General features: G+C 44.4%; 2 protein-coding genes across 3 annotated transcripts in view; both read left to right on the top strand.

The window, feature by feature from the left end:
* Window positions 1-22345, top strand: part of ZFP64 (ZFP64 zinc finger protein) — a 115483-nt gene that overhangs the window by 68237 nt on the left and 24901 nt on the right. The gene's annotated exons all lie outside the window — the stretch shown is intronic.
* ERP29 (endoplasmic reticulum protein 29) lies at window positions 18914-20141 on the top strand. Its single transcript, XM_024239009.3, is given in 2 exon segments — window positions 18914-19579; window positions 19582-20141. Coding segments are annotated over 2 exon segments (786 nt in total). The 5' UTR covers window positions 18914-18921; the 3' UTR covers window positions 19710-20141.

Below are 22345 nucleotides of genomic sequence, written 5' to 3'. Positions count from 1 at the left end.
GGAAAGAAAGAGGGTATTTGTAATTGGAGCATTTTTGCTAGAAGGAAAAAGGCAAATAAAAAAGGCTGGAGCAGCTGGGTACGGTGGCTCACACCTGTAATCCTAGCATTTTGGGAGGCCGAGGCGGGTGGATTGCCTGAGCTCAGGAGTTAAGAGACCAGCCTGGGCAACATAGCAAAACCCCATCTCTACTAAAAATACAAAAAAATTCCATCCTGGCTAATATGGTGAAACCCCATCTCTACTAAAAATACAAAAAAAAAAAAAAAAAAAATTAGCCGGGTGTGGTAGCGGGCGCCTGTAGTCCCAGCTACTCGGGAGGCTGATGCAGGAGAATGGCGTGAACTCGGGAGGCGGAGCTTGCAGTGAGCCGAGATCGCGCCACTGCACCCCAGCCTGGGCAACAGAGCGAGACTCTGTCTCAAGAAAAAAAAAAAAAAAAAAAAAATTAGCCAGGAGTGGTGGTGCGTGCCTGTAATCCCAACTACTCGGGAGGCTGAGGCAGGAAAACGGCTTGAACCCGGGAGGCGGAGGTAGCAGTGCGCCCAGATCGTGCCACTGCATTCCAGCCTGGATGACAGAGTGAGACTCCGTCTCAAAAAAAAAAAAAAAGAAAAGGAAAAAAAAAGGTCGGAGCTCCTTGTGAAGTGTTAGCTTCTGGGAATTTTGTTCATTTCTGGAGAAGAAATGCCACAGTTATACCATGTATATAAGACGATCGTGTAGTTTATCATCCAAGCTGGGGCACTTTTGAAAGTGGTAAAGACTGGGAGACCAGATGGAAATCAGCCCTTGTTACTGACGGAAGACCAAGCTCAGAAGCTGTAAAATGGTGACTAATGCTGCCCTCCAGTGGTGGACTGCAGCAACTCAACACAAGGCAGTGTAGAATTTCACCTCCCTCGGGTCAGTTTTCCAAGAATAACAAGTTACGTGCCACAAAGCAGCTCAGTTTGCTTTTTCCACCTAGCAGTTTAGGTATACATTTATTAATACTGTAAATGTGTCCATATTTATCAATCTGTTCTCATCCCAGCTGTATGATTTTATTCCTGTTTTCATGTTAGTCGCTGTGGTAGGCTAGATAATGGTCTCAAATTCTGTACTTTCTCCAGCTACAGAATATTTATTTACTCACCTTGTCCATTGACATTATGGTGAGTGGGGCACCACCATAATGGGGCAAAGCCATTTGACTTGCTTTGGCCAATGGAATATCAGTGGACCTGATGGGAACAGGGGCATTATTATTATTATTATTATTATTATTATTATTATTATTAATAGAGAGAGTCTTGCTATGTTGCCCAGGCTGGTCTCAAACTCCTGGCCTCAAGCAATCCTCCTGCCTTGGCCTCCCAAAGTGCTGTGATTAGAGGCGTGAGCCACCACATCTAGTCCAGGAACAGGGGCTTTCAATGTGGCTGTAGAATTTGACACAACCTCTTGCTCTGGAGTGATCTGCCTTAGAACAGACCCTGTGTAACTGATGGCCTAAACAGAAACGAACAGACACATGGAACAGACCTCAATCCAAACCACAGCCCAGAGCCAAGCTCCACAGAACCACAGTGAACTCACAGACCCAGGAAAAAAATAAATAAACATTTGTGTGGAAAACCACTGAGATTTTGAGGTTGTTGTATAGCAAAAAACTGTCTTACACAGTAGTAGACTACTAGTGAATATCCTCAACTTATTATTTCCTACTGAGCTGCTGTAGACAGTGTTCAATATCTGGATAAGTGAAAATCACATTTTCACTACAATACTGCTTTAAAGTCACTCTCAACACAAGTATGGTGAAAAAAAGTATTTGTCTTTGTAAAATTTCTTCCCATTCTGTCTTCTTGTCTTGCTTCCTGTATTAATCCATTTTCATACTGCTGTAAAGAATTGTGTGAGACTGAGTAATTTATAAAGGAAAAAGGTTTAATCAACTGACAGTTCAGCATGGCTGGGGAGGCCTCAGGAAAGTTACAGTCATGGCATAAGGTGAAGGGGAAGCAAGGCACCTTCTTCCCAAGGAGGCAGGAAAGAGAAGCGCCAAGTGAAAGGGGAAGAGCCCCTGATAAAACCATCAGCTCTTGTGAGAACTCACTATCATGAGAACAGCAGCCGCCCCCATGATCCAATTACCTTTACCTGCTCTCTCCCTTGACATGTGAGGATTATGGGGTCATAATTCAAGGTGAGATTTGGGTGGGGACGTAAAGCCTAACCATATCACTTCCTTTAAAAAAAAAAAAAAATCTTCCCTTTAAAAAAAAAAATTCTAACCATATCACTTCCTTTAAAAAAAAAAATCTTCCCTTTAAAAAAAAAAAATTCTAACCATATCACTTCCTTTAAAAAAAAAAAATCTTCCCTTTAAAAAAAAAATTCTAACCATATCACTTCCTTTAAAAAAAAAAACTTCCCTTTAAAAAAAAATTCTAACCATATCACTTCCTTTAAAAAAAAAAAAATCTTCCCTTTAAAAAAAAAAATTCTAACCATATCACTTCCTTTAAAAAAAAAAATCTTCCCTTTAAAAAAAAAATTCTAACCATATCACTTCCTTTAAAAAAAAAAAAATCTTCCCTTAAAAAAAAAAAATTCTAACCATATCACTTCTAACCATATCACTTCCTTTAAAAAAAAAAAATCTTCCCTTTAAAAAAAAAAAATTCTAACCATATCACTTCCTTTAAAAAAAAAATTATTCCCTTTAAAAAAAAAAATTCTAACCATATCACTTCCTTTAAAAAAAAAAAAAAAAATCTTCCCTTTAAAAAAAAAAAATTCTAACCATATCACTTCCTTTAAAAAAAAAAATTCTGGGCCGGGCACAGTGGCTCACAACTGTAATCCCAGCACTTTGGGAGGCCAAGGCCGGCCGATCATGAGGTCAGGAGATTGAGACCAGTCTGGCCAACATGGTGAAACCCCATCTCTACTAAAAATACAAAAATTAGCTGGGTGTGGTGGCGCATGCCTGTAGTCCCAGCTACTCAGAAGGCTGAGGCAGGAGAATCACTTGAACCTGGGAAGTGGAGGTTGCAGTGAGCCGAGATTGCGCCACTGCACTTCAGCATAGTGACAGAGCAAGACTGTCTTAAAAAAAAAAAAAAAATCTGGAAAAGCCTAACCATATCACTTCCTTTTAAAAAAAAAAAAAAATCTTTCCACTAACGGAAAACCTGCCCATAAGAGTCCCCACCCAATTTGCCCACCACCTGTTTGCCTCCATATGGGTGTCTTTCATTAAAGGCACCATTTTCCCTATTGGCTCTAAGACTCAGCACCTCACAGGAGATGATGCATAAAAGGAGTAAGATGTTGGAGATGCCTAAGCTTTTATGAGACTTTACATAAAATCCTAAAGAGGATTCTATTCATTTTGTGCCAAATCTAAGTTACCATGTATCTCCAGAAGGAGAGTCAGACTTCAGATTAATTTGAAAGATTGATATGTTGAATGCTCAATGAGAATTTAAATTTTTCTCAGTATTAAAATTTCTTGCACCCAACCAGCAGTCATCTTTATAGGGCATCTTTCAACCTAGTCTGGTGTAGAAAGCATAGACGCACCCAGATTACCTTTAAGCAGGCAGGTGCTGTCATTCAAAGACCTTTTAAGCCTGAGTTGTAGTTTTAAACAGGCCCATGGAGAACTAGAATGATTGACAGTAGAGGGTAATGGTTAAGCAAAGGACTCTGAAGTCAGAAAGAACTGGGTTGAAATTCCAGCTCCACATCTTCCCAGGTATCTGACCCAGATGCGTGAAATAACTACCTGAATTTCAGTTTCTTCTTCTCTATAATGGGGATAGTAAAAGTACCTACCTTATAATGTTGTAGGGAAGAATTAAATAAAACAATACATGTTGTGGGCCGGGCGCGCTGGTTTATGTCTGAAATCCCAGCACTTTGGGAGGCCGAGGCAGGCGCATCACCTGAAGTCAGGAGTTCGAGACCAGCCTGGCCAACATGGTAAAACGCCGTCTCTACTAAAAATACAAAAATTAGACAGGTGTTGTGGCAGGTGTCTGTAATCCCAGCTACTCGGGAGGCTAACACAGGAGAATCACTTGAACCCCAGGGGGCAGAGGTTGCAGTGAGCCAAGATGGCACCACTGCACTCCAGCCTGGGTGACACAGTGAGACTCTGTCTCAAAAAAAAAAAAAAAAAACTATGTTAAGTTGTTAAGTACCTCGCACACAGTAGGCAGTCAATTAGTGTAGCCATATTCAGTGGCAGCTCTAATAATTTACTTTCCCAGTGTATCTTGTGTTAAGCCATCAGTGGCTTATAGTTATCATCAGGGCTGCTCAGGTCCAACCTCTCCTTGTGCAGAGACACCAGTTATTATGTTCATCTCAGGGGAAGATAGTGACCCGCTACACATGGTACAGGCTGGCAGGCACCAACTACTCCTCCCACGCCCTAGCAGCTGGACAACAAGCACGTAATGTAGGCTTGGCCAGGCAGCTGCTGCCACCCAAGACCAAGGAAGCACACAAAACTATGGGAAGAGATTAATATTTGTTCACAGTAGCAGCATTTCAGCAGAGCTTTGACTAGTGTATGATGGCTGCTGCAGGGTTTCTGGGCAGTGGGGTGCAGCTTAGGGTTTCCCAGTGCATCAGTTCCAGTATGCCGCCTGCAGCATCATAGGCAGTCTTGGAAGAGTGCCTTGGTCATGGTTATGGCTGTCAGGCCCACCTCACTTTCTGCCCATCACCTGAGCCTGGCTCTCCACTCCTCCCATCAATGGTCTCAGCTCCTTCACATGCTGCTATAAATTCCCACCCTGGTTTCATTGGTCAGTGTCAGTTTCTGGTGCGTGTAATCAACAAACTGTAGTTAGTACATTCCCAGAGAGAGAAGCTCTGGTGGCATCTGTTGTCACCAAAAGTGAAGACTCCAGTTGGGCAGAATTTGTGGCCATACCAACGTAGAATTCATTGCTGTGAGTTCAGCCCTTGCCCTTGTAAAGGACACCAGCTTAGATGGTTTCACGTGAACAGTGCAAACAAAGCTTGGTGCTTTTATGCTGAAAGATGCCCCAGCACACCACGAATGCCTTCGTTCCCTCTGAGAGCTGGATGTGCTTCAGGACTGGCCTTTGATTTCATCATAGTGGTGGGACTTTGTTAAGTAAAAATTTTTAGGCCGGGCGTGGTGGCTCATACCTGTAATCCCAGCACTTTGGGAGGCAAAGGCAGGAGGATCGCCTGAGCCCAGAAGTTCAAGACCAGCCTGGGTGACATGGAAAAACCCTGTCTCTAAAAAAAAAAAAAAAAAAAAAAAATTAGCCAGACATGGTGGTGCATACCTGTAGTCCCAGCTACTTGGGAGGCTGAGGCAGGAGCAATTGAGCCTGGGAGGTCAAGGCTGCAGTGAGCAGTGATTGCACCACTGTACTACAGCCTGGGTGATGCAGCAAGACCCTGTTTCAAAAAAAAAACAATAATAAAGTAAAAAATGTTTACTTTTTTACAATATTTTTGTAAAAAGTGTCAAACATACAGCAAAGCTGAATTTTTTAGTGAACACTCAATACCACAAAATTTTATCATTCACATGTTACTATTTTGCTTTATCATATGTCTGTCTATTACAGTAGATTTTTCGTTGAAAAGTAATACATGCACAGGGTAAAAAAAATTCAAAGATTTCAACGTGATATGCAGTGAAAAATTATTCTCCTTTTCACACTGAATTTCCAACTTCGCTCCCCAAAAGCAATCACTTGTAGTGGTTTCTTTTGTGTGTTTTCAGAAAACTTCTATTCAGACACATGCTTATTTTTTTGTTTCAGTTTTTTTCTTCATCCCTTTTAATGAGCTCTTACTCTACATAGTGGCCAATAGTCTGACTTTTTTTTTTTTTTTTTTTTTTTTTTTACATTTAACAATGTATCTTTCAATCAGAATTCATTTAAGAAAAGTTTACTATCCCAGCACTTTGGGAGGCTGAGGCAGGCGGATCACAAGGTCAGGAGATCCAGACCATCCTGGCTAACATGGTGAAACCCTGTCTCTACTAAAAATACAAAAAATTAGCCAGGTGTGGTGGCGGGTGCCTGTAGTCCCAGCTACTCGGGAGGCTGAGGCAGGAGAATGGCGTGAACCCGGGAGGCGGAGCTTGCAATAAGCCGATATCACGCCACTGCACTCCAGCCTGGGCGACAGAGCGAGACTCCACCTCAAAAAAAAGAAAAGAAAAGTTTACTAAACACTTGTGTACAAGCTACTTCTCTGTAACAGACATGCCACCCTCTAGGGGCTGGAGATTCAGAAGTCACTCATGTCAACTCATGTGAAACCCATTCATTCTTAAAGCGACTTTGAAACCAGGGCTCCAATGCCTATGAGGCACAGGTGGTAACAAAACAGTATGAAGGTATCTGCAATCCAATAATATATGTTATATTTACACTATACTGGAGTCTATTAAGTAATAGCATTATGTCTTAAAAAACAGTGTACATGCCTTAATTTTAAAATATTTTATTGCTAAAGAATGCTAGTGATCATCTTAGCCTTCAGTGGGTCATAATCCTTTTGCTGGTGGAGGGTCTTGCCTGGAGGTCGATGGCTGCTGACTGATCAGAGTGGTGGTTGCTGAATGTTGGGGTGGCTGTGCCAATTTCTTAAAATAAGACAACAATGAAGTTTTTCTGCATCAATTAACACTTCCTGTCACAAAAGATTTCTCTGTGGCATGCAATGCTGTTTGATAGCATTTTAACCGCAATAGAACTTCTTTCAAAATTGGAGTCAGTCTGCTGGGCGCAGTAGCTCATGCCATAATCCAGCACTTTGGGAGGCTGAGGTGGATCACCTGAGGTCAGGAGTTCAAGACCAGCCTGGCCAACATGGCGAAACCCCGTCTCTACTAAAATTACAAAAATTAGTCAGGTATGGTGGCGCATGCCTGTAATCCTAGCTGCTCGAGAGACTGAGGCAGGAAAGTCACCTGAACCCGGGAGGCAGAGGTTGCAGTGAGCCAAGATCACACCACCACTGCACTCCCACCTGGGTGACAGAGTGAGACTCTGTCTAAAAAAAAAAAAAAAAGAGAGAGTCAATCCCCTCAAACCCTGCTGCTGCTTTATCAACTAAGTTTACGCAATATTCTAAACCCTTTGTTGTCATTTCAACAACATTCACAGCATCTTCACCATGAGTAGATTTCATCTCAAGAAACCACTTTTTTTGCTCAGCCATAAATAGCAACTCCTCATCTGTTCAAGTTTTATGATGAGATTGCAGCAGTTCAGGCTCCACTTCTAATTCCAGTTCTCTTGCTATGTCTACCACATCTGCAGCTACTTCTGACATTTAAGTCTTGAACCCCTCAAAGTCATCAATGACATTTGGAATCAACTTCTTACAAACTCCTGTTAATGTCAATGGCCTCCTCCCATGAATCATGAATGTTCTTTATGGCATCTGGATTGGCGAATCCTCTCCAGAAGGTTTTTAATATACTTTGCCCAAATTCATCAAAGGAATCACTGTCTATGGCAGCTACAGTCTTATAAAATGTATTTCTTAAATAATAAGACTTGAAAATTAAAATTACTCCTTGGTCCATGTACTGTAGAATGGAGGTTGTGTCAGCAGGCATGAAAACAACATTCATCTCCTTGTACATCTCCATCAGAGCTCTTGGGTGACTAGGTGCATTGTCAATGAGCAGTAATCTTTTGAAAGAAATTTTGTTTCTGAGCAGTAGGTTTCAACAGTGGGCTTTAAATATTCAGTAATCCATGATGTAAACAGAGGTGCTGTCATCCAGCCTTCATCGTTCCATTTCTAGAGCACAGGTGGAGTAGATGTAGCATCATTCTTAAGGGCCTTAGGATTTTTGGAATGGTAAATGAGCATTGGCTTCAACTTCAAGTCACCAGCTACATTAGCCCCTAACAAGAAAATCAGCCTGTCCTTTGAAACTTTGAAGCCAGACATTGACTTCTCCTCTCTAGCTATGAATGTCCTAAATGGCATCTTCCTCCAGTAAGGGCTATTTCATCTGCATTGGAAATCTGTTGCTCAGTGTAGCCTCCTTCATCAGTGATCTTAACTGCATCTTCTGGAGAACTTGCTGCAGCTTCTCCATCAGCACTTGCTGCTTCACCTTGCACTTTTATGTTACGAAGACAATGTCTTTCCTTAAACCTCAAGAGCCAACCTCTTACCTTCCAACTTTTCTCTTTTCATCTGCAGCTTCCTCACCTCTCTTAGCCTTCATAGAATAAGTAGAGGTAGGGCCCTGCTCTGAATTAGGCTTTGGTGTAGAAGAATGTTGTAGCTGGTTTGACCCTCCATCCAGATGACTAAAAGTTTCACCATATCAGCAATTAGGCTGGTTCACTTTTTTATCACTCATGTGTTCACTGGAGTAGCACTTTTAACTTCCTTCAAGAACTTTTCCTTTGCATCCTTGACTTGGCTGTTGGACTCAAAAGGCCCAGCTTTCAGCCTGCCTTGGCTTTTGACATGCTTTTCTCACTAAGCTTAATCATTGCCAGCTTGTGGTTTAAAGTGACAGATGCACCACCTTCCCTTTCACATGAACACTTATGGGTCACTGTGGGGTTATTAATTGGCCTAATTTCAATATTGTGTCTCAGGGAATAGAAAGGCTGGAAGAAAGGGAGAGAGAAGGGACTGGCTGGTCACTGGAGCAGTCAGAACACACACAACACTTGTCAATTAAGTTCCCGTCTTACATGGGCACAGTTCATGGCACCCTAAAACAGTTACAAGGGTGGCATCAAATATCACTGATCATGGACTGGGTGAGGTGGCTCATGCCTGTAATCCCAGCACTTTAGGAGGCCAAGGTGGGCAGATCACCTGAGGTCAGGAGTTCGAGACCAGCCTGGCCAACATGGCGAAACCCCATCTCTACTAAATATACAAGAATTATCTGGGCATGGAGGCACATGCCTGTAATCCTAGCTACTAGGGAAGCTGAGGCTGGAGAATCTCTTGAACTTGGGAGATGGAGGTTGCAGTGAGCCGAGATCATGCCACTGCACTCCAGCCTGGGTGACAGCGCGAGACTCCGTCTCAAAAAAAAAAGATCACTGATCACATTAACAGATATAATAAATGATAAAGTTTGAAATATTGCAAGAATTATCTCAACGTGACACAGAAACACAAACTGAGCTCATGCTATTGGAAAAATGATGCCGATACCCTTGCTGGATGCAGGGTTGACACAAACCTTCAACTAAAAAAAGAAAAAAACACACAGTATCTGTGAAGTGGAATAAGCGGCGTATACCTGTAGTACTTAGCACACGGTGAGCCATCTATCAATGCCCTCTTTCCATCCTCATAGTCATTACCACCACAAGGATCATCATTGTCCTTCACTGGCTCTCAGGCACCTTCCCAAACCAGGCCTGAGATTTGCCTCTGGATGTGCCTGAGCTTTAATGGGGGAAAGAGGGTGTCTTAGACACCCTCTAACTGCTGTAACAAAGTGCCATAGACTGGGTAGCTTATACACACCAAAAACTTATTTCTTGCAGTTCTAGAGGCTGGAAATTCCAAGATCAAGGCACTGGCAGATTTGGTGTCTGGTGAGGACCCCACTTTCTCATAAATGACACCTTCTAGCTGTGTCCACACATGGTGGGAGGGGAAGGCAGCTCTCTGGTGCCTCTTTTATAAGGGCACTAATTCCTTCCAGGAGAGTTCCAGCTCCATGACCCAAACACCTGCCCAAAGCCCTGTTCTTAATACCATCATGTGGGGGTTAGGGTTTCAACATATGAATTGTGGGGAGGCACAAACATTCACAGGGGAAAGGAAAAATACGAAATTATTTAATCATATTCTTTTTTGCCATATGAAACCCTTCATACCTGCTCCCCACCCAACTCCTTCACCCTATCTCCTGTACTCCCCGCACCTGTAGTCAGACTAAGGTTTCTCAAAAGTGCTGTCTCTTTGCCTCCTGGTCTTTTAGGGAGTGGGGAGGGGTTGTTTTTTGTTTGGTTGATTTTTTTGTTTGTTTTGAGATAGAGTCTTGCTCTGTCACTGCAACCTCCGCCTCCCAAGTTCAAGCAAGTCTCCTGCTTCAGCCTCTAGAGTAGCTGGGACTACAGGTGCACGCCACCATGCCTGACTAATTTTTGTGTGTGTGTATATATATATATGTGTGTGTGTGTGTGTGTATGTGTGTGTGTGTGTGTATATATATATATATTTTTTTTTTTTTTAGATGAAGTCTCACTCTGTTTCCCAGGCTAGAGTGAAGTGACAGTCTTGGCTCACTGCAACCGCTGCCTCCTGGGTTCAAGCGATTCTCCTGCCTCAGCCTCCTGAGTAGTTGAGTAGCTGGGATTACAGCTGTGCCCCACCAGGCCCAGCTAATTTTTGTATTTTTAGTAGAGTCGGGGTTTTGACATGTTGGCCTGCTGATCTTGAACTCCTGACTTCAGGTGATCCACCCACCTCAGCCTCCCAAAGTGCTGGGATTACAGGCGTGAACCACCGACCCAGCCTCCCTCCTGGTCTTTGTACAAGCTGTCCCCTCTACCTGAAACCCACTTCACCTCACTTCTTTTTTATTTTTATTTATTTTACTTTATTTTTGAGACAGGGTCTTGCTCTGTCACCCAGGCTGGAATGCAATGGCATAATCATAGTTCATTGCAGCCTCAAGCTCCCAGGCTCAAGCAATCCTCCTGCCCTCGACCTTTTTTGATAGCTGTGACCACAGGCACACACCACCACACCCAGCTAATTACTGTATTTTTTTTTTTTTTTTTTTTTTTGAGATAGAATCTCACTCTGTCGCCCAGGCTGGAGTGCAGTGGCTCGATCTCGGCTCACTGCAAGCTCCGCCTCCTGGGTTCACACCATTCTCCTGCCTCAGCCTCCGGAGTAGCTGGGACTACAGGCACCCGCCACCACGCCCGGCTAATATTTTGTATTTTTAGTAGAGACGGGGTTTCGCCATTTTAGCCAGGATGGTCTCAATCTCCTGACCTCGTGATCCGCCCGCCTCGGCCTCCCAAAGTGCTGGGATTACAGGCGTGAGCCACCACACCCGGGCAATTACTGTATTTTTTGTAGAGATGGGGTTTCACTATGTTGCCCCAGCCAGCCTCTAACTCCTGGCCAGAAGCAATCCATTCACTTTGGCCTCCCAATGTGTTGGCATTACAGGCACGAGCCACTGCACCCAACCTACTTCACTTCTTTACCTGCCCAAGATCTCATCCTACACAGCCAGGGCTACAAATCCACCTCTTTGAGGAAGCTTTACCTGCCCACTCTGTGAGAACCTTTATCACATATTTATCACACTGTACTATAGCTGTTTACTTATTTATCCTCCTGATTGCTCTGTGACTCTTTTAAAGAATTGCTTTCGTATTCCTAGAGGTTAGCAAAGCCTTGCCCCCAGTGGCAACCCAATTAATGTTTGTTAAACAAATGAATAGCTTTAGGACATGCCCTAGTAGAAAATGTCAGGCAGGCCGACTGTGGCATAAGATAAGGAGACACTAGTGGAACCTGAAAACAGCAATTGGTGTGATTTCACTCTTGCCACAAAGGATGGGGAATTCATTCTTCTCAGGAGTAGGCAAGACACTGACCACTCCAGGCCTGCCACACCCTGCCCTGGAGTCTGGAAGCTTAGAATTCTTATTCTTGAAGAACATCTGCTACAGCTCAGGAACTTTCAAACCAGTAGGGGCCGGCAGGTGAATTAGAGGCTGTTTGTTTTCTCTATAAATAAAGACCTGGATCCACATTGTTGCCCAAACAGAATCCTCCTGCACCAACATTTCATTTCAAATTTTAAGCCCTGAAGGGGTAGGTGGGGTGTGGGAGCAGAGGGGAAAGAGGAGGAAGAAGCTAAGATTTGTAGAGGAGTTATTTCCCTTTTCAACTAAGATTGTGCACTAGTAACTTAACTAGTTACTTTTTCATTTAAAAAATAATGTAGTCCAGGCATGGTGCCTCACGCCTGTAATCCCAGCATTTTGGGAGGTCTGGGCAGGAGGATTGCTTGAGCCCTGGAGTTTGAGACCAGCCTGGGCAATGTAGTGAGACCTTGTCTCTCCCAAAACAAAACAAAACAAAATGCTGGGTGCTGTGGTGTGCACTTGTAGTCCCAGCTACACAGGAAGCTGAGGCAGAAGGATGGCTTAAGGCTGGGAGGTTGAGACTGCAGTGAGCTGTGATCGCACCACTGTACTCCAGCCTGAGTGACAGAGCAACCAGAGCAAGGCCCCATCTCAAAAAGAATAATAATAATAAAATGTAATTTATGATGATGGGAATGTATAGCTTGGCATTTCTAGGCAAGTTGAATGCAGACCTATTCTATGGCCCAGCTGATCCACGCCTGTGCTGCGCTTCTCAAACTTACTGTTCATAGAAGAAGTCACATGGGAATCTTCTGTTTGTTTTTTTGTTTTGTTTTGTTTTGTTTTTTTGTTTCGAGACAGAGTTTTGCTCTGTCGCCCAGGCTGGAGTGCAATGACGTGATCTCAGCTCACCGCAACCTCCACCTCCTGGGTTCAAGTGATTCTCCTGCCTCAGCCTCCCGAGTAGCTGGGATTACAGGTGCCCACCACGATGCCTAGTTGATTTTTTAGTTTTTAGTAGAGATGAGGTTTCACCATGTTGGGCAGGCAGATCGCAAAGTCCTGACCTCAGGTAATCGTCCCGCCTCGGCCTCCAAAGTGCTGAGACTACAGGTGTGAGCCACTATGCCCAGCCCACCTGGGGATCTTTTTAAAATGCAGATTCTGATGCCAGTGTGTCTCAAAGGTAATATGTATATGGATCACCTGGGGACCTTATTAAAAGCCCATTCTGATTTCAGCAAATCATTTTAAACGACAGAAGAATCACCTGAGGATCTTGTTAAATACAGGTTCCAGACGTAGAGAAACTTTCACACGTGAATCAGGAAAGCAGTGCAAGCAAGAATGCTAACAGCTACAACATTCTTAATTTGTGTGTGTGTGTGTGACAGAGTCTTGCTTTGTCACCAGGCTGGAGTGCAATGGCACAATTTCAGCTCACTGCAACCTCTCTGCCTCCCAGGTTCAAGAGATTCTTCTGCCTCAGCCTCCTGAGCAGCTGGGACTACTGGCCTGCACCACCATGCCCAGCTAATTTTTGTATTTTTAGTAGAGGCAGGGTTTCACCATGTTGGCCAGGATGGTCTCGATCTCTTGACCTCAGGTGATCTGCCCACCTCAGCCTCCCAAAGTGCTGGGATTACAGGCGTGAGCCACTGCACCCAGCCTCATGTTAAAATGTATATAGAGATGATGTTATACAAATTATGTTATACATATTATGCATAATGCAAATTATGCTATTGGGCATATGTGTATATATGTGTATGTGTATATATGTGTATGTACACATATGCCTAACAACATAATTTGTACACTTTGTCTTTTGGATGTTTCACTTAATATATCATAAAAAATATTCCATATGAATGCACATAGAAATGCATTATTTTTTATAGTTTAATAGAATTCTATTGTATGAAAGTATGATATCATTATTTATTTTAGTTAATTCTTAACTATAAAGCAGTATATGAATACATTCCTTATTTTCTTTAAAAAAAAAGAAATATGGCCAGGCACGGTGGCTCACGCCTGTAATCCCAACACTTTGGGAGGCCGAGGCAAGCGGATCATCTGAGGTCAGGAGTTCGAGACCAGCCTGGCCAACATGGGGAAACCCCGTCTCTACTAAAAATACAAAGATAAGCCAGGCGTGGTGATACATGCCTGTAATCCCAGCTACTCAGGAGGCTGAGGCAGGAGAATCGCTGGAACCTGGGAGGTGGAGGTTACAGTGAGCCGAGATTGCACCATTGCACTCCAGCCTGGGTGACAGAGCGAGACTCCATCTCAAAAAAAAAAAAAAAGAAAGAAAGAAAAAAGAAATATTGGCCTGGCACCATGGCTCACGCCTATAATCCCAGCACTTTGGGAGGCCGAGGTGGGCAGATCACCTGAGGTCGAGAGTTTGAGACCAGCCTGACCAACATGGAGAAACCCTGTCTCTACTAAAAATACAAAATTAGCCGGGCATGGTGGCACATGCCTGTAATCCCAGCTACTTGGGAGGCTGAAGCAGGAGAATTGCTTAAATCCGGGAGGTGGAGGCTGCCGTGAGCCAAGATCGCACCATTGCATTCCAGCCTGGGCAGCAAGAGCGAAACTCCATCTGAAAAAGAGAAAGAAATATTACTATGCATAATGTTCACACACAGAGAGAGAGAGAGAGAGAGAAAGAAATTTAGGTTCTCCAATCTTCCTTCCTCCAAACTTCTCCCCTTTCCTTGCTTAAGATGTAGCCAGTACAGGCTGGGTTCCGTGTCTCACACCTGTAATCCCAGCACTTTGGGAGGCCAAAGTGGGCGAATCACTTGAGCCCAGGAATTCAAGACCGGCCTGGCCAACATGGTGAAACCCTGTCTCCACTAAAAATAAAAAAATTACCCAGGTGTGATAGCATGTGCCTGTAGTCCCAGCTACTCGGGTGGCTGAAGCTTGAGCATCACTGGAGCCTGGGAAGTCAGGGTTTCAGTGGGCCATGATGATGCCACAGCACTCCAGCCTGGGCGACAGAGTGAGACCCTGTCTCCAAAAAAAAAAAAAAAAAAAAAAAAAAAAGCTGTAGCGAGCATGTATTCTTCCAGTACTTTTTTCACTGGATTTATGTGAATATATATTTCACCATTGAAAATATGTATAGATTGGAATATGTGTTTAGATCTATATATCTATGTGGGCCTTGCTTTTTTTTCTTTAATCCAATATATCTTAGAGCTCTAGGCATGCTTGTATTCATAAATCCAGCCTGGTATTTCTTTTTTTTTTTTTTTTTGGAGACGGAGTCTCACTCTGTCGCCCAGGCTGGAGTGCAGTGGCAGCGATCTCGGCTCACTGCAAGCTCCGCCTCCCGGGTTCACGCCATTCTCCTGCCTCAACCTCCCAGTAGCTGGGACTACAGGCGCCCGCCACTACGCCCGGCTAATTTTTTTTTTTTGTATTTTTAGTAGAGACGGGGTTTCACAGTGTTAGCCAGGATGGTCTCGATCTCCTGACCTTGTGATCCGCCCGCCTCGGCCTCCCAAAGTGCTAGGATTACAGGCGTGAGCCACCGCGCCCAGCCTGGCCTGGTATTTCATGATCTGGCTAAACCTCAGTTTAATGTAGCCACTTGCCTATTGTTGGACATTGAGGATGTTTCTTCATTTTTTTTTGCTACAACAATGACTTGCAACAAACATTCTTGGACGTTCGCCCTTGTACACCTGTGCGAATGTTTCTCTGGAGGAGAAAAGATGGAAAGCAGACTTGATAGATTGGCAGGACATTTTTAAAAACATAATGCCAAATTGCCCTCGAAAGTGGCTATAAACATTCATGCTCTCACTAGCAATGCATTAGAAAACCAATTTCCCTGTGCTCTTCCTAACAGTAGACGTTCTGAGTGTTTTTAATTTTTATTGATCTGATAGGTGAAAAGAACAGTGGGAATGGGCTTTACTAGCCATTCCCTTATAATTAGTAAGATTGAACACCCCTTCCATGTTTGTTGCCCCGAATCTGCATTTAACAAGGTCCCTGGGTGATTCATCTGTACATTAAAGTTTGAGAAGCACTGAAATCAGAATCTGACTTTTAACAAGGTCCCCAGGTGATCTGTATACATGTTACATTTTGAGACACACTGGCATCAGAATCTGCATTTTAACAAGATCCCCAGGTGACTTCTCTGCACAGTGAGTTTGAAAAATACAGCATAGGCATGGAATAGCTGGCTCACGCTCAGCATGTGTGTGTGTTTAATCTTTTCTATCGGGACAGGTGAAAACCAGTGTTTCCATTTACTTGAACTAAAATTTCTTTAATCATAAGTGACCTTGAACATTTTTTTTCAAATTTTTACATATCATATTTTTCTTATCTGGGAGCTACCTAGTCCCTGAATCTCCTTAGTTTGCTTCAAACATACCAAAGTTGGTCTCTTAAAAGAGTCTTTGCTGTTGCTCCTCCCTCCCCCGGGAACGCTGTCTCCCTGGTCCTTTCCATGACTGGCTATTACATTCGTGTTTTAGCTCAAAGGTCACTTCTAGCCTTTGAGCTACCCACCACTACCGCCACTACCACCCAGTCACTCCTGATCACACTACCACAATATTTTGATCATAGCACCTATTGCCCTCTAAAGTGACCTTGTACATCCTCTGGTTACTTCTCTGAATCGCTTCTGGACCTTGTCTGTCTTTATCACTCTATCTCCAGCACCTAGAGCAGAGCCAGGCAATAAAGTGGGCTCAAAGAATTGTTATCAAATGAACTAATGGTGGCTCATGCCTATAATCCCAGCACTTTGGGAGGCCGAGGCAGGTGGATCACCTGAGTTCAGGAGTTCGAGACCAGCCTGGCCAACATGGTAAAACCCTGTCTCTCCTAAAAATGAAAGAAAAAAAAAAAGCCAGGTATGGTGGCGGGCGCCTTGTAATCTCAGCTACTTGGGAGGCTGGGACAGGAGAATGGATTGAACCCAGGAGACAAAGGATGCAGTGAGCCGAGATCGTGCCAGTGCACCCTAGCCCGGGCACCAGAGCGAGACTCGGTCCCAAAAAAAGAATTCCTGGCAAGGGTAATAATCAATAAATAAGATTTGTTCCTGTCTAGTTTTTTTTCTTTCTTTTTTTTTTTTGAGGCAGAGTCTTGCTCTGTCGCCCAGGCTGGAGAGCAGTGGCGCATTCTCAGCTCACTGCAAGCTCCCCCTCCCGGGTTCACGTCATTCTCCTGCCTCAACTTCCCAAGTAGCTGGGACTACAGGTGCCCGCCACCACGCCCGGCTAATTTTTTGTATTTTTAGTAGAAACGGGGTTTCACCATGTTAGCCAGGATGGTCTGGATCTCTTGACCTCATGATCCGCCTGCCTCGGCCTCCCAAAGTGCTGGGATTACAGGTGTGAGCTACCGCGCCTGGCCTCCTGTCTAGTTTTTCACCTCTTTGGGGAATCATTTGTGCCTGGATAAACATTTATTTGTTCATTCTGGTATTCATAGTAGAGAATGGTAGTATTAATGATACAAGTTTAATGAGGATGCTTAGGAAGGAGAACCCAGCCAGGCACAGCGGCTCGTGCCTATAATCCCAGTACTTTGGGAGGCTGAGGTGGGAGGATCACTTGAGCCCAGGAGTTCAAGACCAGCCTGGGCAACATGGTGAAACACATTCTCTACAAAAAAAAATACAAAAATTAGCCTGGGTATGGTGGCATGTGCCTGTAGTCCCAGCCACTCAGGAGGCTAAGATGGGAGGATCGCTTGAGACCTGGAAGTTGAGACTGCAATGAGCCAAGATCACGCCACTGCACTCCAGCCTGGGTAACAGAGAAAGACTGTCCCAACAAAGAAAAAAAAAAAAAAGGAAGGAGAACACAACCAGTGTGCCCACATCCCCAGAGGCCTAGGACAATCAGAAACAACATTGTATTGATACTTTGTTTTTGTCTCTTTCTCTTTAAAAAGAAGAGTAAGCTTTCCTCATTTAATGTATGGATTGAAACTATGAAAGCATGGGAATTCTGCAACTCAGAAGAGTTGAGTAAAGTCACACATGCTTGTTTGCTTCAAATATATTTCCATGTGAAACAGTAACTGTGCCTAGTTAAGTGGAATAACCGATTACAGATGAGTGCTACTTTCATAGATAACTATAACTCTTACCCCATTATCATAAATAACTATTAATACTTAGAGTAGTATCTATGTACTAGATGTTGTTCTGTACCTGTTTACATATATAAATTCACTAATCCTCAAGCTACCCTTGGTATTGCCATTTTATTAATGAGAAAAATGGGACACAGAACAGCTTTCTTGAGATCACACGGGTGGGATGTGAACGGAGCCAGGAGCTGGGATTCTTGGGTTTTTTTTGTTTTTTTTTTTTTTTTTGGAGATGGAGTCTTGCTCTGTTGCCCAGGCTGGAGTGCAGTGGCGTGATTTTGGCTCACTGCAACCTCTGCCTCCTGGGTTCAAGCGATTCTCATGCCTCAGCCTCCTGAGTAGCTGAATTACAGGTGCCCACCACCACGCCCAGCTAATTTTTTGTATTTTTAGTAGAGATGGGGTTTCACCACGTTGTCCAGGCTGGTCTCAAACTTCTGACCTCAGGTGATCCACCCACCTGGGCCTCCTAAAGTGCTGGGATTACAGGTGTGAGCCACCGCACCCGGCCAGAGCCAGGATTCTAACTCAGGTTGGCTCTAAACTGTGCTTTTAGTTACTACATTATCCTGCCTCTGGCATCTTTATGATGTTTGTAAAGAGAGGTAGAGTGACCAGGAGAATCTGTTGTATAATTCAGAAGTATGCTCTTTATCTCTTGGCAAAATACTTAAAGAGTTGTGAGAATTACAGATATTCTCCATTTTTCTTCTACAAAACAACGTTTGAAAATTTATTAACTTTCGATGTGAACAAAAGGGATTACCTAACAACTATTAAAAAAAAAAAAATCGCAGGCTGGGCGAGGTGGCTCACGCCTGTAATCCCTGCATTTTGGGAGGCCGAAGCAGGCAGATCACCTGAGGTTGAGAGTTCAAGACCAGCCTGACCAACATGGAGAAACCCATCTCTACAAAAATACAAAATTAGCCGGGCGTGGTGGCTCATGCCTATAATCCCAGCTACTCGGGAGGCCTGAGGCAGGAGAATCGCTTGAACCCGGGAGGCGGAGGTTGCGATGAGCCGAGATCGCGCCATTGCACTCCAGCCTGGGCAACAAGAGCGAAACTCCGTTTCAAAAAAAACAAAAAAATTGACCGCTGACTCGGGGCGTTTTCCACTACGGCTTCCCCACCTCCCCGTCGCGGAACCCGGCTATATGGCTGCCGCTGTGCCCCGCTCCGCGTCTCTCTCCCCGCTGCTTCCCCTTCTCCTGGGCTTCCTGCTCCTCTCCGCTCCGCATGGCGGCAGCGGCCTGCACACCAAGGGCACCCTTCCCCTGGATACGGTCACGTTCTGCAAGGTCATTCCCAAAAGCAGGTTCGTCTTGGTGAAGGTCAACACCCAGTACCGCTACGGTGAGAAGCAGGATGAGTTCAGGCGTCTTGCTGAAAACTCGGCTTCCAGCGATGATCTCTTGGTGGCAGAGGTGGGGATCTCAGATTATGGTGACAAGCTGAACATGGAGCCGAGTGAGAAATACAAGCTGCACAAAGAGAGCTACCCAGTCTTCTACCTCTCCCGGGAGGGGGACTTTGAGAACCCAGTCCCATGTACTGGGGCAGTTAAGGTTGGAGCCATCCAGCGCTGGCTGAAGGGGCAAGGGGTCTACCTAGCTATGCCAGGTGGCCTGGTGGCCTGCTGCATACGACGCCCTGGCCAGGAGTTCATCAGGGCCTCTGGCATGGAGGTCCGCTAGGCCCTCTTGAAGCAGCGGCAGGACCACCTCTCAAGTGTGAAGGAGACTGAGAAGAACTGGGCGGAGCAATACCTGAAGATCACGGGGAAGATCTTAGACCAAGTGGAGGACTTCCCAGCATAGACGTGACATGGATCGCCAGGCTGATTGAGAACAAGTTGAGTGACGGGAAGAAGGAGGAGCTCCAGAAGAGCTTAAACATCCTAACTGCCTTCCAGAAGAAGGGGGCCGAGAAAGAGGAGCTGTAAAAAGGCTCTCTGTGGTTTTCCAGGGTTTGGTAGGCGTGAGGAGGGGAGAGTTAACCTGCTGGCTGTGAGTCCTTTGTGAAATATAAGGGGGTGGTGGGAAAAGTGGTACTAACCTACAATTCTGAGCTCTGAGTATGCCTGGACGTTGATGCTGATGTGGCCATGCTTAGGATGCCTCTAGCTGGTGTGGGGATAGCTGGAGCACTTCTCAGGTGGCTGGTGAAATGACCCCTCAGAAGGAATTGGTGTTATAGAGAAGAGTGAGGAGTGTACGGCCCAGGTCTTTGACCGGTGTAGTTTGGATTCAATTAAAGTTTCATTGTTTCAGTTAAGTGGAAAAAAAAAATCAGGACAAAGGCAATATATGAAGAATGAAGAAGTAACTAGTTTTCAACAGAAACATCCCATGCAGAAAGTACTTTTAAATCATGTTTGGCCATGATTCCCTTGTTATGTGATATTGTTGCTGAAAACAATGAAAAGTTGTCGCCTATAAGAACCTCACATTTAAATAACGTGTTTAAAGTTAGCAACAAATTTTTTTCTTTTTTTTTTGAAGTGGAATTTCACTGTGTCGCCCAGGCTGGAGTACAGTGGCACGATCTCGGCTCACTGCAACCTCCGTCTCCTGGGTTCAAGCGATTCTCCAGCCTCAGCCTCCCATGTGGCTAGGATTACAGGCGTGTGCCACCACACCCAGCTAATTTTTATTTATTTTTAGTAGAGATGGGGTTTCAACATGTTGGCCAAGCTGGTCTTGAACTCCTGACCTCAGGTGATCCACCTGCCTTGGCCTCCCAAATTCTGGGGTTTAGCATGAGCCATCGCACTCAGCCAGCAACAGATTTTTGTAGCCTGTTTAAACATCTTCTGGCCAGGCACGGTGGCTCACACCTGTAATCCCAGCACTTTGGGAGGCCGAGGCGGGCAGATCACGAGGTCAGGAGATCAAGACCATCCTTGCTAATATGGTGAAACCCCGTCTCTACTAAAAATACAAAAAATTAGCCGGGCGTGGTGGTGGGCGCCTATAGTCCCAGCTACTCGGGAGGCTGAGGCAGGAGAATTGCATGAACTCGGGAGGCGGAGCTTGCAGTGAGCCAAGATCATGAGCCAAGACCGTGCCACTGCACTCCAGCCTGGGCGACAAAGCGAGACTCCGTCTCAAAGAAAAAAAAATCTTCTAAAAAAAGAGCTTCCCTGGGTTTGACATCCATTTGTTCCAGGTACAATATAGTAATGTGTCTTCTTCACTTTAATTTGCAGAAGCTCCTGATTATGAGGGAAGATGAAAATTTTCTAGCTGGATTTGAACAGAATAGTCAACCTGTGTAATAGGCAAATGTGACTGAAAGAGGAGACTCATGACTGATTACGCATGGCCAATGATACTTTGCTTTCATTTATATCTGTAGAACCTGTGTGTGTGTGTGTGTGTGTGTGTGTGTGTGTGTGTTTATTTTGTTTTGTTTTTTTCAGATTTTCAATTTTGAGCCTTGAAATAAAGCCATTAAAACCAAACATGATGGCCAGGCACAGTGGCTCACATCTGTAATCCCAGCACTTTGGAAGGCCGAGGCAGGTGGATTGCTTGAGGCCAGGGTTCAAGACCAGCCTGGCCGACATGGTGAAAACCCATCTCTACTAAAAATAAAAAAAAATTTGTCGGGCGTGGTGGTGGCTGTCTGTAATCCCAGCTACTCGGGAAGCTAAGAAAGGAAAATTGCTTGAACCCAGGAGGTGGAGGTTGCAGTGAGCTGAGATCGTGCCATTGCACTCCAGCCTGGGCAACAAGAGTGAAACTTCATCTCAAAAGAAAAAAAAAAAAGTAATAAACTTAATTTAGGACTAGAACTCTGATTGGATGTTTTGCAAAAGAGTAAAAACAATTTTTTTTCGAAAATAAGACTAATCAGTTGTCATTATATTTGTGGAACACATTTATCATTTTCACTTTGTTTTTGGCTGCAATTATACCTACATGGAAAATGCAAGTCAAGACTATACCGAGATCCCATTTTATATCAATATAGTTGGCAAAAATCAAGACATTTTATAATCCCTGAGTGTGCGAAAGAATGGGCTTCACATTTTGGGTTTTGTTTGTTTGTTTTCAAGACAGGTTCTTACTCTGTTGCCCAGGCTGGAGTGCCGTGGCACAACCATGGCTCACTGCCTCAGCCTCCAAGGGTCAGCTTCCTCCTGCCTCAGTTTCCGGAGTAGCTGGGAGCACAGGTGTGTGTCACCCGCCCAGCTAATTTTTGTATATTTTTTGTAGAAACAGAGTTTTGCCATGTCACCCAGGCTGCTCTCAAAGTCCTGAGCTCAAGTGATCCACAAACCTCAGTTTCCCAAAGTGCCAGAACTACAGGCATGAGCCACTGAGCCTGACCTATGTTATTTCTTATACCTTGCTGGGGAAGTGTAAGTTAATACAATCATTTTGGCATTATCTCTTATACCACCCCCAGATACACATTCACTCATGAGAAACTCTGACACTTTTTAGAAAGATCATAGCAGCACTGTTCACAATGGCAGAGACCTGGCAAAGGCCCAAGTGCCCATCAACAGGAGAGTAGGTGAAGAAACTGGCATTTTCACACAGTGGAATATTTACAGAGCAGTCAAAACCA

Source organism: Pongo abelii, chromosome 21, assembly GCF_028885655.2.
Source record: "Pongo abelii isolate AG06213 chromosome 21, NHGRI_mPonAbe1-v2.0_pri, whole genome shotgun sequence".
Taxonomy (NCBI): domain Eukaryota; kingdom Metazoa; phylum Chordata; class Mammalia; order Primates; family Hominidae; genus Pongo; species Pongo abelii.
This window is presented reverse-complemented; position numbering and strand designations above follow the sequence as displayed.